The following is a 12,016-nucleotide window of genomic DNA, read 5'->3' on the forward strand; positions in this document are numbered from 1 at the left end:
AAAAATTTTCACAAATACTATAATACTGAATACACAGTCAGGTTTGAGTAATTGGTGATCTAGATGATTTCTAACAATTCTTTCAGCTCCGAGATTCTAAATGTTAGGTGAAGGATAATTAAGTGGAAAACAGGCTTAGTTGTAGAGCATGGGCTCTGGAGTCAGAGTGCCTGGTTTGACCTGTGTAACCTTGGCCTAATTGCCCCTCTTTGCTTCTAGGCTTCGTTTTTAAAATGGAGGTATTTATAGTACCTACCTTATAGGATTGATGTGAAGACGATGCATGTGAGATAATGTACATAAAGCACTAGAACAGTGCTTGGCACTAATAAGTCCTTAATGAATGTTAGCCATTAGTGGTATTAAACTACCACCACCACGTCTGGAATGCCAGTGCGCAGATATGTTGCAGAAATCCTACTTGCGAACAATGACATATAAACCATGACTGAAGCTGCTGGCCAGGATCATTCTCCAGGCAACACTAACTAGCTTATATGAGAACTTTTCTAGCCTTCTTAATGTCCAGTTCTAATTGAGCTAAATATCTCAGGAAGGGACTCAATCCATTGTATAAACTAATGCTTATACATTACTAACTATACATTAGTTTATATAAACTAATGCTTATGAAGCACTCCTAGTTTACAATTTGTAATTTTCTCATTTATATACTTGTTTACCCTTTAAGGTAAATTCTGTAGTTTAAGAAGATAAGAGGCTTTTCTAAAGCAAGAATAAAACAAAGTTTGAACATTCCAACAGGTCAGCATATAAGGAGGCTTTGCCCATCTCATAATCTATGTTGGCTCCAATCTTCATTACTTTTTGGACTAGAACCCAAATGCCTGATTTCAAATATAAAACTTCCTCTGTGAGCATATAGAACTTTCGAAGTCTTTGGTTTTGCCTTTACCTGATAATAATACAAACATGCATTAGTAAAAAATACACACCAAATTAATCTCTTCTGCATTGAAATCCTCAGCCAGGAAAGCAGTCCTAGTTAAAACTTCATGGCGCTTGGTTTCATGAATCTGATCCAGTTTAGTCCCTATTACCAACAGTGGGATTTGGTTATCAGCAAACTGTTCCCGGTCATAATCCCTGTGATAAATAATAATGAAGAGGTGAATAGAATTTACCTTTCTGATGTAGATGTGTAATATTTAAATGCAACTACTCACACTATTTTACAGATACTTCACTGACTCTTGCTCACCCATTACCTATAAACTTACTTTTCTCCCACCTACTTGTTCATTTTTTCAATCAATCCTCGCCATCTTTCAAGTTCCAACTATTAATTCAACTACTCAAAATTTGTCCCATGGGTCTTTATAGACTACTTGAATAAACTGAGTGCCCACCAGGTATATGAAAGTAGGTTGACTTGACTTCTCCCAAAGCTCTGTCTTCTAAGGCTAACAGCTCAGGAATTATTCTGGGTAGATGCAGAGAGTGGATTCAAACCTCTGTGGAGAGAAAACCCAGTACCCTAGCATGGCAGTCACGCCTTTTGCCAGAGGGGAAAATGTCAAGCTTCTGGGTACCTCCTGGGGTATGCATAAGCTTTACACCTACCATACTCATTTCTGTCTATGAATAGTAAAGAAAAATAGATCATTTTAGGAAAATCAGAAATAGGACTGCTGAAGGCCAGCATAAATCAACCATAGGTGATGCTACAGCCTGGGGAAAGATGGATTCAACAAATGGAAAGGGAAAGAAACAACTGAAATGCAAAATGAATAGTAAAAGGAAAGAATTAAGTACCAAATAGTTGTTTGTCCTGACACAAGAGCTGTGGGAGACACAGAACAGGTAGTAAGAATCACTTAGGGTTAGTGGCCTTGGGTCACTGTCTTTCTATTACTGAAAGGAACATAGAGCCCAATGTTGTTCAATTAATATAAATTCTACTCACATATGAGAAATGAAACAGATTTGGAGTTTTGACATATTATAAGCTCAGTTTATAACAGTCAGCAAAATCTGGTTGCGACACATTATGAGAGTAAATCAATATTGCATAACCCAATCAATACAAACCAGGTGAGCATAATTTTTTTCCTTCCTTTGACATCACTCTTCTTTCTCTTTGAATAATCTAAATTGTGTTTGTGTGTGCGCCTGCGCACAAGAACTTACCAAATCTTTTTGCCCTTCACAATAACCTTACAGAGCCTCAGTTACTGTTCAGACTTGGAACAAAATTGTTTTGAATTATGTTACCTCCCATTTCATAAAAATACTATAATCCTAATTACTGCATCAAAGCCAACAATAGTTTGAGTTCAAGGCCTTTGATTCTTCTTACTAACATCAATGTTGACTTAGGAGACATGGTCCAAAACTGAAATTTGCTTTATTAGAGAATAAAGTTTTGAAAGTGCCCTCCTTTAGGACTTTTTTTCCCTTATAGTCTAACTCTGGCTTACATACAACTTTTTGTATATATTTTATCAAACATCATCTTTGATACACATATTTGCCACTTGCAGTCTTTCATAATCTCTTGCACATTAACATATATATTTATTGTATATATGTAACATAACATATATGTTGCACATAATATATGTATATTTACAATCTGTTCTCTTATTTCTCTTTTTAACTTTCCTTTTTCTCACTTTCTTTCATTAAATCTTATATCCAATTTGAAATTTGATCTCAAAATCCTTTTTTTCTTTTTAAATCATTAGGTAAAAAGCAAATGGGGAATTTTATCATGAATGGATAAGTCTGATAATACCTTAACATCACAAAGAGACAGATAACCAGGTATTGTATTATATGCTCTGTACCACTTAGGCAAAAACAAAAAACCTTGCATCTTTCAGGCCACTATATTTAACTACCATTATGAAGAAGATTAGGATTCAGAGAAACAAATAATGTTGGAACAATTGGACATTCATATACAAAAATCGACCTCAACCAAACCCTCACACATTATAACTAACTCAAAACAGATCATAGATCTAAAAGTAAACCAAAACCTGTAAAACTTCTAGAAGAAACACAGGAGAAAACCTGCATGATCTGGGATTAGGCAAAGAGTTGTTATACATGATTCTAAAAACATAATACATAAAAGAGAAATTAGACTTCATCAAAATGAAAAATTATTGCTTTGTGAAAGATACTGTTAAGAGAATGAAAAGACAATCTACAGAGTGGGAGAAAATATTTGCAAATCAAACATTTTACAGAATGTTATTTTGGAGGGTACATTCCTGGGATTGCTATAGCATTTCAAACCAACTGTGAAGTAATCTGGGCTTACCCATTTGTTACCAAGACTCCAGTTGGCACCAAATCCCTGTTGAGAGCTTCCAATGACCAACGATACAAGTTTTGGGATGACTTCTTATTTGTTAAGTCATGGACTAAAATAATACCTAAAATAACCAAAGAAAATAATGTCAATATTGTAACAACTCCTCTTCATTTCACAATTGGCAAAACATTAGGTTGCTTACCGAATGCATTTTGGTACGACTAACAAACTCAGACACAATTATTTTTAAATTTCCTCTGTAAATTCTTGCAAATAATTATTTAAAAATAATTATCTAAAAGCTTTTCTTTGTCAGTTATATAACTTTTAAAAACTTCTACAAGGGCTGACAGATGTCATTAAACTTTCAGAATGTCTTCTTTTTTTCTTCATTCAACACTTAATGAGTGCCTATTCTGCCTGGTCCTAATTACAGAACTACTTCATCAATAAAAAGAATCAAAACTACTTCAAGTATATAGGAAATTATATTCATTCAAAAAGGTTATTTTTTTCCACACTATGCATCTGTCATAGACATCATACATACACATATTACTTACACTCATTAAAATATTTAATAATAAAAATTTATTAAAATGGTATTGATTTAATTTGATACAATTCCTATTCTTTAGCTGACAAGATGTTTTCTTGTAGATCACCTGAACCTAATCAACTCAAAAGTCTAATCATTTAGTTCTTCGGATTAATGGCTAGCTATGTAAGCTTGCTCTACCTGTAAGAGATCTAGTTAACAAAGCAAAAGAAATGTGCCACTAGAAGGAGGTAGGAAAAGATAGTCAAGAAGTATGAATAGTAGAAAACAGATGGACTTTTAAGAGATTGAAAAATAGCAAAATGTAATAAGGTTTAGAAATACAATTAAACAGAATCAGTTAAGATCCTGGACAGAAAGGTAAAGCAGGTTATTACAATATGATATTGACAAAAAAGGAAAAGCTTTAATGCCTAGTGAAATTTAGGGTACCATCTTGTGATCAAGAGACAATAGGTTTTTAAACCCCCAACCCTTGCCTATATTACCCAGATTCTACTGTGAAGAGAGAATGTGAAACTGATGATTCTTCCATCTTCAAGATGTAAGATGTGTAAATTTGAAAAAGAAGGGCATAAGAGTTAGAATTATTTGGCTCCTCTAGTTTTTACAGACATTGTGCAACTAAGGTGCTTGTGCAAATTATAGTTGACTAGTTCCAGTTAGCTCAGATAAATCTGTATCTCTCCTGGGATCTGGAAAAAATAGAGATCTGACACTTGCCCCCGTGTCCAACTGCATTCACTCTACTTTCCTCAATGAGGGGCTCTATTAGGCATTAAGGAAACATGAACAAGGATAGATTTTAAAAAAGGAATAAAGAGCTACCGTTAAAGAATATAGCTAACATTTATTCAGTATTTATGTGGTAAATATTGTGCTTTACGTCTGGCATCTAATTTGATTTTCAGAACAGTCCTATGAGGTAAGAATTATTATCTTCATTTTACACATGTGGAAACTGAGGCTCAGAGAGGTTGAGTAACTTACCCTAGATCACATGGTAAGTGGGGTAGCGGAATTTGAAATCAAGTATTCTGACAGTAAAAGATTAGAGGAAGACAGAATAAAGTCACTTCAGGGCAAAGGGAGTGGAAGATACTTTCTCCTCTCCTTATTTCCTAGGTATAAATACCACAAAACTATGGGTGGGTTTGGTTGGGAGAGTGAAAAGATTACAAAGGCCTAAATGAGCTATTAGATGCACAGGGAGGAGTTTATTTTTTGAGGATCTCTATTTAAGGCTTTTGAGCTTTTAAGGGCATTGAGCACCTTTTTCCTTATTTTCCTTCTTTCATTTGGGCTGAGAGTTCCTGCTTTGTAGATTACGAGCTAGAAGGGATGGGACACAGTGAGGCCCAAAGGAAAGAAGTCAGGGTGATAGCTGATCAGAATATGTTCTAAATCTTTAAAAATAGAGAGGTAGAGACACTTTACAGGTTTCCTTTGGGGATTACCAGCCTCATTCATCACAGTGGGAAGAGGTAGGGTATTGAGGGAAGGAAGTTATTGCTAAGAATAGACTGTATTTGAATGGAGTGATCCTTATGCTCTGTTTCTTAGAAAACTAAGGATGGTAGATGGAGTAAAGAACCTTGAACGCTTCTACCAAGAGAAATGTTCCAGAGGTAGGCTCGAAGAACACAGAAACTGATTTTCTTTCTTTTTCATTGAAGTATAGTTGATTTACAATATTGTGTTAGTTTCAGGTGTACAGCAAAGTGCTTCAGATATATATATATATATATATATATATATATATTCAGATTCTTTTCCATTATAGGTTATTACAATATATTGAATATAGTTCCCTGTGCTATACAGTAGGACCTTATTGTTTATCTATCTTATATATAGTAGTTTGTATCTGCTAATCCCAAACTCCTAATTTATCCCTCCCTGCCTTTCCCCTTTGGTAACCATAATTTTGTTTTCTCTGTCTGTGAGTCCCTATTAAGATTGCTCTTAATAGGGAGTTGTTTTTTTTTTTTTTTTTTTTTAAGAAACAGGAATATCTCTCAGTCTTACTTGTAAAACTAACATAGGATATATGAAATTACTTCAATAATATTTAAGGAAGACACAAATCACTAATGGAGAGTAGGTATAGAAAAGATAACCAAATAAATATGGATTTAGATGGATTTCTTCAGTACTTACTAAGCTTACAACTCAGAATTCCATAAAGTTTCTAGGATCTGAATAGTCTTTATTATTTATTTATAATTTTTATCCTAACTCTTTGTCAAAAAGATCTAAACAGGAAAAGTGTTATTTATCCAAACTTTTCTTTGCCAAATCGGATTGATATCAACTTTGACAAGTCATTTGACTGATATAATCCAAGTTTATCACTTGATCCTAGATCTAAACCAGGCTTCATTTCTTTCTCTCCTGCTCTTTAGCAAGTCACCTAATACTATACCAGTCTTATCTTACTGTTTTTTCATTTATATACATTCTATTAATATATGCCATTATCATGTACTTTATCATGTATCATTATGATGTCATATATTAATGTCACCATCTTAAACTGTGTTTTGTTTCATTTATGAATATTTTGTTTCTTCAATTAGATTGTGACACTTTCAGATAGAATTCCGAGCTAAATGCGACATAGGTCTGAACTAACATGACTCATCCTGTATTCTACAGTACGCATCCAATGACAAGAGCCTTCTCTACTTTTTTGAAGTATCTACAGCACCTTATGATATGGGATAAGATATTGAAAGAGGAATATAAGTAATGAAGATGGTACTGAATAATTACAATGCTTACTTAATATAGAATGAGATCTAAGCATAGTATAAATGAAGGCCAATTAATAGCTAAGCATCTACCAGAAAGGAAGGGGTAAGATACTAAATCTTTTGGTACATCAATCAAAGAGAAGTTGAAATTATATTCCACAGTAAAAAAAAAAAAGGTAAAAAATGAATTAAAGAGAAGATAAAAAAATTCTATAGGTAAATCACAGGTGTCAGTAGTTTAGTTCCTGGACACAGAGTAGGCACTCTATGAACTGCAATTATGTCCTATTACACACCTCTACCTGGAAGTCTGCTCCAGGTGTTTGTATATCTATAACTGGATGAAATTTCTGCACCCCTAAAAACATCCTTAGGCAGCTTTTATAATTACACAGGACTCTAAGGAGCAGATGAAAAAAAATCTCAGTATCTCTGGGACATCTGGCTTAGACCATGGGACTCCTAATGGTATATATACTCAGTTGACTGAAGAAACAGCACTCCCAGGGGACAGTGTTTTGGAAGGTTCCATGTTTTATGTCGAGTACCCAAACTATCTCTCAATATTTAGTTTATGACAATAATATAAATAGAAACACTTAGACAAAGCAAATATCTAATGTTCTGAAATACATAGTTAGAATCTAAAAAACATGAACTGGAATGTGATATGCAGATTTAAATTAAGAGTTGGGGGTATCTTAGATCTTTCTTAAATTAAGATGAGTCCAGCATTCCTCATCAGATGATCTGAGACCATTAATATATGGTAAAAATAAAAAATGTTTTACCATTTACAGAGTTGTAGAATACTGCTCTTGTGCTTTTCACACTGCTGGCACTGCCCACAGAGCCTCCAACATCCCAAAATTCTATATAGTAGGTCTTCTCTTCTGGGGTTCCTTCTTTGTAGTCATGAACCTAACAAATCAATCCATCAAAATAATTATTATAGCCACTAAGAAAACTCATAAACACCCTCATTCCAGTTTAAAGCACTGAACATTCCATATCAGCAGCTTACCCTCTGACTCTAATCACCACCTCCTATCTTTACAGCTTCCTCTCTCTAACACTCCAACTCTAATAATAATCTTTGACCCCAAAGGTCCCTATAGTTCATGGATCCTAACACCTTCCAAAGTCCCCCCTTCCACTTCCAAACCTTCACTTCCTTCCTAACTAAGCATAAATTCTGCTATTCGTCATTTTAATCTCTCCTTTACTCTTCCCTCACATAGTATTCATTAGACAAAACTCCAGCCCTGATTATATCCACCTTTTCCTGTATTCCATGTCTGCAACCCAGCTAGCGAGTGTAATGTTCAGAAAAATATACATTCAAGCTAACTGGATTCATTTTAAATTCAAGTCTACCTTTGGAGCTCTCTGTCAATCAGTTCCATAGTTTATTTCCTCTTTTCCTCCCCTAGGTAACTATTTCACACTTACTCCTATTTTTCAAACTTCCAATCTCTCTTCCTTGTCCTCAGGCACAGCTAATAATCTTGCTTCCAGAGACAGAAGCAATCAGAAGAGAACTCTACAACCTGCTCTTCGCTTATCTATCCACTCCCTGTATCTGTACCCATATAATCTGCTTTCCTTGCAGCTATTATAGATAAACTGTCTGTGTCTCTAAGGTCAAATCCCCTTCTTATGCATAAAATCCCATCCCTTCTTTCTTATCAAAGAGGTAGCTCTATCAATTCTCCCTTTCATCATCAAATTATCCCTCTCTGTTGGATTAATTCCCACCAGCGAACAACCATGCCATAATTTTTCCCATCTTAAAATAACCTTCTCTTGGGCTTCCCTAGTGGCACAGTGGTTGAGAGTCCGCCTGCCGATGCAGGGGACACGGGTTCGTGCCCTGGTCCGGGAAGATCCCACATGCCGCGGAGCGGCTGGGCCCGTGAGCCATGGCCGCTGAGCCTGTGCGTCCGGAGCCTGTGCTCCGCAACGGGAGAGGCCACAACAGTGAGAGGCCAGCGTACCGCAAAAAAAAAAAAAAAAAATAACCTTCTCTTGACCTCATGTCTTCCTCTAGCTGCCAAACCACTTCTCTATGCCTTTTTACGGCAAAAGCCCTCCAAAGAGTTGTCTCTTCTCAACTGTCTCTGATTCTTTTCCTTATATTCTCTTTTGAACTCATTCCTGTCACACCTTTTGTCCCAGTCACCCCACTGAAATATTCCTTATCAAGGTCATTAATGGCTTCCACACTGCTAAATCCAACTATCAATGAATAGTTTCCATCTTACTCTATCATCTGATAAAACTAATCACTCCTCTTTCAATACTTTCTTCACTTAACTTACAGGAATATCATACTGTTCCGCTTTTCTTCCCACCTCACTGGCTAAGCCTTTTCAGTCTCCATTTGGGTTGTCCTCATCTCTCTACCCTCTTAATTGTTAGAGTGTTCCAAGGTTTAGTTCTTGGATATCTCGCAACACTTGCTCTTTTGACAATTTCATCTACTCTTATGATTTAAAATGTCATAAATACGTTGATGAATTCCAAATTTATATACATCCTGGAGCAGTCCCTTGAACCTCAGACTACCATATCACCTAACTACAATTTGGATGTCTAACAGGCACCTCAAATTTAACATATTTAAAAATAATAACCCAATCTTCCTCCCAAACCCATTCTTCTCCCAGTTTTCTCTGATCCAGTAAAAGGCAATTCTAGCCTTCTAGTTAGTTGAAGGGCCAAAAACTTAAGCGTTAACTTAACTCTTAACTTAAAACTTAACTCCTCTCATACTGCATATCTGATTTGTCAGCAAATTCTGTTGCTTTTGCCTTAAAAAAATATCCAAAACCTGTTCATTTCAAACCATCTCAACTATTACCACCCTCAAAGCCTCTATCTATCTCTTTGCCTGAATTAATGTAATCATCCCCTAACTGATTTCCCCACTAGAGCCTCACCGACTCACTTTCCCACCACCCTCCATTTGTTCTCCAAATAGTAGCTAGAGTGATCATTTTAAAATGAAAGTTAGATCATATCCCCCTTCAATTCAAAACTCTCCAATGACTTTCTTACTCAGAGTAAACTCCAAAATCTCTCTCTTTCTCATGGTCTAGACTCTATAAGAATTTACTGCTTATATTTCAGAAACGAAATCTGATATATGGCAACCTTATCTATTAGAATATAGACAAGAGCCAGATTATAATACGGTGGTTCAGGGGTGTACATCAGAATCTTTCAAGGTTTTTTTTTTTAGAAATAAACATGCCAACAAAAGCAAAAAATAAACAAGTGGGACTACATCAAATAAAACAGCTTCTACACAGCAAAGGAAACGAGCAACAAAGTGAAAAGGCATCCTATGGAATGGGATAAAATATTTGCAAATCATACATCTGATAAAGGGTTAATATCCAAAATATATAAAGAAATAATACAATTCAATAGCAAAAAACCCAATTTAAAAATTGGGCAGAGGAACTGAATAGACATTTTTTCAAAGAAGACAAATGGTCAACAAATACCTGAAACGGTGCTCAATATCACTAATCAGAAGGGAAATGAATATCAAAAGTGTGAGATAGCACCTCACACCTCTTAATATGGCTGTTACCAAAAAGACAAGAGATAACAAGTGTTGGTAAGCATGTGGAGAAAAGGGAACCCTTGTACACTACTGGTGGGAATGTAAATTGGTTCAGCCACCATGGAAACAGAATGAAGGTTCCTCAAAAAGTTAAAAATAGAACTACCATATGATCCAGCAAGCCCACTTCTGGGTATATATCCAAAGGAAATGAAAACAGGATACTGAAGAGATATCTGCACTCCCATGTTCTGTGCACAACAGTCAAGATATGAAGACAATTCAAGTGTCTGTCAATGGATGAAGGAATAGAGAAGATGTGATATACAGCCATGAGATGGAATATTATCCGATTATTCAGCCATGGGGCTGGGGTGGGGGGGCGGTGGGGAAATCCTGCCATTTGAGACAACATGATTGGATCTTGAGGGAATTATGCTAAGTGAAACAAGCCACTCAGAGAAAAAAAAAAAAAACAACTGCATGCTATCACCTATATGTAGAATCTAAATAAAAAGTTAAACTCATAGAAACAGAAAATAGAAAAGTGGTTGCCAGGGGTTGCAGGGGTGGGGGAAATAGGGAGAAATTGGTATAAAGGTACAAATTTTCATCTCTAAAATGAATAAGGTCTGAGGACCTAATGTATGATATGGTGACTGTAGTTGATAACACTCTATAGTATAACTGAAACATGCTAATACAACTTAAATGTTCTCACCAAATAAATAATAAATAAACATGTGAGGTGATGGATGTGCTAATTAACTGGATGGGAGGAATCCTTTCACAATGTGTAAGAATATAGTAAATCATCACAATATACACTTTAAATATCTTACAACTTTTTTTGTCAATTATATCTCAATAAAGCTGGAAAAAAAAGTCCTTAAAAAAAAAGAAATATACATGTCAGACTTACTGAATCCGTAACTTTGGGGTCCAGTCCTTGGCATGCATAATTTGAACAATTCTCCAAATGATTTTGTTGTAACCTCTAGTTAAGAATTACTCATTTTATACAATGGAACTCTTTTGGTATCAGGAAGCCTAGACTATATTCATTGATTGCTACTAATTATCCCTGATATCTTTGAGTCTCAGTTTCTTTGCTTACAAAACGAAGAAGTTATATTCTGTATATCAAATGGCTCTGAAATAACAGAAAGCAAGATAGCTGAATAGTTAAAATAGATGTCATAAAATGCATATATCAATATGTTTAACAGAATGCTTCATACTTTTTACTTATTCACATTTTTTTTGGGTCCAAATCCTTTTGTCCAAGGAAAACTTTAAGTAAATAAGATATTCTACAGATAGCCACATTGACGTTAAGATAAGACAATTAGCAGACTGGCAACAAAGAGGATAGGACACAAAAATGACAACAGCAAAATCACAGCAGTTGGGGACCATTGTGGATAATAGAAAGTAATCTTGTATACTGTGATAAAAGGTATCACTATTTTGCTATAAGGCATAAATAACTGATAATATGTGAAAATGTTAAGTCATCAATAAAAAGGTTAAACTACATGAATTCTGTTTATGAAAGCAAGGAAATTTATAATATCAAGATTTCTAAGCAAAACCACTGAAACGAACAATACAAGGTATTATAAGGAGTCAGTTACCTGGTATCAAAAAGCTCAACTACTTTAGTGAAGCTTTGTTGATCCTGCCACCCTCCCTGGCTCCAAAGCCAATCAGGGCCAGTTAGGTACTCTTCTTATTTGCTCCCATAACATCCTGCACAGTTCTATCATTTCACTAACCACACTGTCTTATTTATCTGCTGATATCTCTTCTATTAGACTCTGAGCTTAAGAGCATGGACC

The 12,016-nt window shown here is 35.3% G+C and overlaps 1 protein-coding gene across 3 annotated transcripts in view; it reads right to left on the reverse strand.

Moving 5' to 3' along the window:
• Positions 1–12,016, reverse strand: part of RABL3 (RAB, member of RAS oncogene family like 3) — a 42,315-nt gene that overhangs the window by 13,729 nt on the left and 16,570 nt on the right. For 2 of the 3 annotated variants that reach the window (XR_003432686.1, XM_027105964.1), the window contains 3 exons: positions 7,393–7,522; positions 3,293–3,407; positions 957–1,107 (listed from right to left, as the gene is read on the reverse strand). Coding sequence is in view for 2 of the 3 variants with exons in the window: in XM_027105964.1 (XP_026961765.1) it covers positions 957–1,107; positions 3,293–3,407; positions 7,393–7,522 (396 nt within the window). In the remaining variant the exon portion in view is untranslated. The remainder of the gene's footprint in view (positions 1–956; positions 1,108–3,292; positions 3,408–7,392; positions 7,523–12,016) is intronic. The other variant, XM_027105967.1, reaches the window with a different exon arrangement.

Source organism: Aethalodelphis obliquidens, unplaced genomic scaffold (assembly GCF_003676395.1).
Source record: "Aethalodelphis obliquidens isolate GAN/ISIS:26980383/991018 unplaced genomic scaffold, ASM367639v1 scaffold1, whole genome shotgun sequence".
Taxonomy (NCBI): domain Eukaryota; kingdom Metazoa; phylum Chordata; class Mammalia; order Artiodactyla; family Delphinidae; genus Aethalodelphis; species Aethalodelphis obliquidens.